Here is a 2,836-nt window from a genome sequence, read left to right on the forward strand (position 1 = left end):
CACTTTGATTAGCTAAGCCAAAGATATTAAAAACTTTTTACCCTTTTGAAAAAAGCTTAAAAAAAATAAACATTCTTACTTAAGAAAATATTATTTATTAATTTTCAACTTCAATGTCTCATAACTAAACCTAAGCGTCCTATTTATAGTATTACAAGCCCACATCCCAATAAAACTCGACTTCAAGTTATCTACTACAATTAAAGTAATTAACAAGAGATTTAAATAAAATAAGTATACTATTCCTAAATAGAACATGAATAGCTTAAAGTCTTAGTACAAGAAAATTAAATAAAAAATTTTTTAAAATAGTTATAATTCTTAAATAATAATAATTTAATAATATACTCTTGTATTAGTGTCTCTTTCTGTTTGGTCCCTTTTTAAAAATGCTCTAGCTCCGTCCTTGGTCATATGGGTGAACTGTTTTAATCATGTTACATAAATTGTTCCAAAAAGCATTGACAATTTGACATGAGCTAAAGTAAGAGGCTCTCATAGGCAAACCTCTTAATAAATTTGATAAATAATAATAAAAAAAAAAAGGCAATTGAAGGACATAAAATAAGATCATATCATCAGCCATGCACGTGTAATCTATAATAACCCATCTTGCTTGTTCAGTTCTTATGACATTTGGTCTAAACAATTACAAACCACGTTGTTTCCTTTCGGGGTGATCATCAATGGGAACTATTATGCCCAAGTAAAACTGGAAGTCGTTAAGCAGTTTCTCAGTACTTAATCATGGCACGAGATCCTTTTGTCTTAAATTTATCTTGGATTTCGAATCAAACAAAAAATGCATGAGAGCTTTTTCTTCAGCTTCCATAAGGCTACAACCAGGCTCTTTCCTTACCCCAGAGTCATCCATCATCTTCCTTACCTTCTCCACTCCATCCCACTCACCTTTTGAAGCATATATATTGGAAAGTAATACATAGTCTCCACTCTGGTCCCTTCTCATCTTGAGTAGTCTCTCGTTTGCGCGCCTCCCCAACTCAACGTTTCCATGAATTCTACAAGCCCCAAGCAAAGTCCTCCAAATAATGGCATTAGGTTCAATCTGCATCGAGTCTATGAATTTGAAAGCTTCATCCAATTGCCCAGCACGCCCTAGCATATCCACTATACACCCATAATGCCTAATATTTGGCTCGATATTATAGCCATCTCTCATAAGCTTGAAATATTGATGACCCTCATTTACTTTCCCAGCATGACTGCAAGCAACAAAGACCCCAACAAAAGTGATCTCATTTGGCCTGACTTTTGACCTTTGCATCTCAGTAAACAGCTTAATTGATTCCTCCGCATGGCCATGAAAAGCCAATCCTCCTATTACTGAATTCCATGTTGACACATCTTTTTCTCTCATCTCTCGAAAAACTTCTAGCGCCCTCTCAATGCTGCCACACTTTGCATACATATCTACAAGTGCATTCCCAAGTAAAACATTAAAGTTGCTCGAGACCATCTCTGAAAGAGACCAATGTATCCTTATCCCAACTTGTAAATCTCCCAAATCTGCGCATGCATTCAACAAACTCAACATGGTAACCTCATCTGGCCTCTCCCCTGCGTTCTTCATCTCCTCAAACATCTTCAACGCCTTCTCACATTCCCCACAAATAACATACCCTGCAATCATAGCATTCCAAGTCACAACATCCTTTTTTGGAACTTCATTAAAAAGCTTCCTTGCACTCTCCATCTCCCCTCTTTTCACATATCCCGTGATCATAACATTCCAAGAAACTAAATCCTTCACCGGCATCTCATCAAAATACCTCCTTGCCACATCAAGTTCCCCTCTTTTCGCATACCCTGAAGTCAAAGCTGACCAAGGAACAATATCCCTTTTGGCTGAAGCGTCAAAAAGCTCACTTGCAACACTCAGGTCTCCACAATTAGCATGAAAATATATAAGGGTATTCCTCAAAAAACTGTTCCCTATAAACCCCATTTTCAAAGCCTTCCCTTGAATCCCAAACCCCATTTTTCTCCAACACAGCTTGGTACAAGCTTTAAGAACAAAAGGGAACGTAAAGTTATCTGGCTCAACGCCGCATTTCGCCATCTGGGTATATCTTAAAACGGCATTTAAAGGGTTTTGGCTTTGAGCTGAGCCTCTTATAATTGTGTTCCACATGAAGTTATCTGGGTGGGAAATTCTATCGAACAATTCATGAGCATAGCCCAAACCACCTGAAACCTCAACAGCGGCTTTGAAAATGAGTTCTCTTAAGGCGGATGGATTGGAATTGAAGCCTTTGGTGATGAGGGAAGCATGGATTTGCTTCAAGGAACGGAGGTTTGTGCATTGTGACCAAAAGGTAGCTGATGACCGTTGGTTGCGGTTGAGGCTACTGTCGTTTGGTCGTTTTCTTATCATTTACATGTTTTTGAAGTTATGAACGACATAAGAGGCATATAGCACTTTCCCACGTCTTTCTTGCTTTAAAATTCAATGAAATAAACTAAACTAACATTTTATATTCGTATTTTAAAATAAGTTTATATTTGATTTATTGTAAGTTTAGATTTTATACATTATCATTGAATCAAATATTGTCAGTTGTTAATAAATAGATTTAAAAATTGAGAATTCTAAAAATAAATACTCATAATTTAAAAATATTTATTTTGAAATATTTTTAAACATTTATCTACACATTTATGAGATAATACTATGTGGTTCAAAAATAGAGTATAATATTATACCCTAGCAGTACATCAAATATAAAGTTAAATTATGTAATTAGTTCATATACTTTGACAAAGTGATAGATTTAATCCTTATATAATAATTTATAAACATTAAGTCTTTGTACTT

At 35.2% G+C, this 2,836-nt stretch overlaps 1 protein-coding gene across 1 annotated transcript; it reads right to left on the reverse strand.

The window, feature by feature from the left end:
- Window positions 1-429: 429 nt before the first annotated feature.
- LOC110426704 (Pentatricopeptide repeat (PPR) superfamily protein) lies at window positions 430-2,413 on the reverse strand. The gene has a single exon (XM_021441992.1). It carries the CDS (start codon window positions 2,393-2,395, stop codon window positions 746-748), a length of 1,650 nt encoding a protein of 549 aa, XP_021297667.1. The 5' UTR covers window positions 2,396-2,413; the 3' UTR covers window positions 430-745.
- Between the last annotated feature and the right edge of the window lie 423 nt (window positions 2,414-2,836).

This window comes from Theobroma umbraticum, unplaced genomic scaffold, assembly GCF_002168275.2.
Source record: "Theobroma umbraticum cultivar Fairchild unplaced genomic scaffold, ASM216827v3 scaffold_12.0, whole genome shotgun sequence".
Lineage (NCBI taxonomy): Eukaryota > Viridiplantae > Streptophyta > Magnoliopsida > Malvales > Malvaceae > Theobroma > Theobroma umbraticum.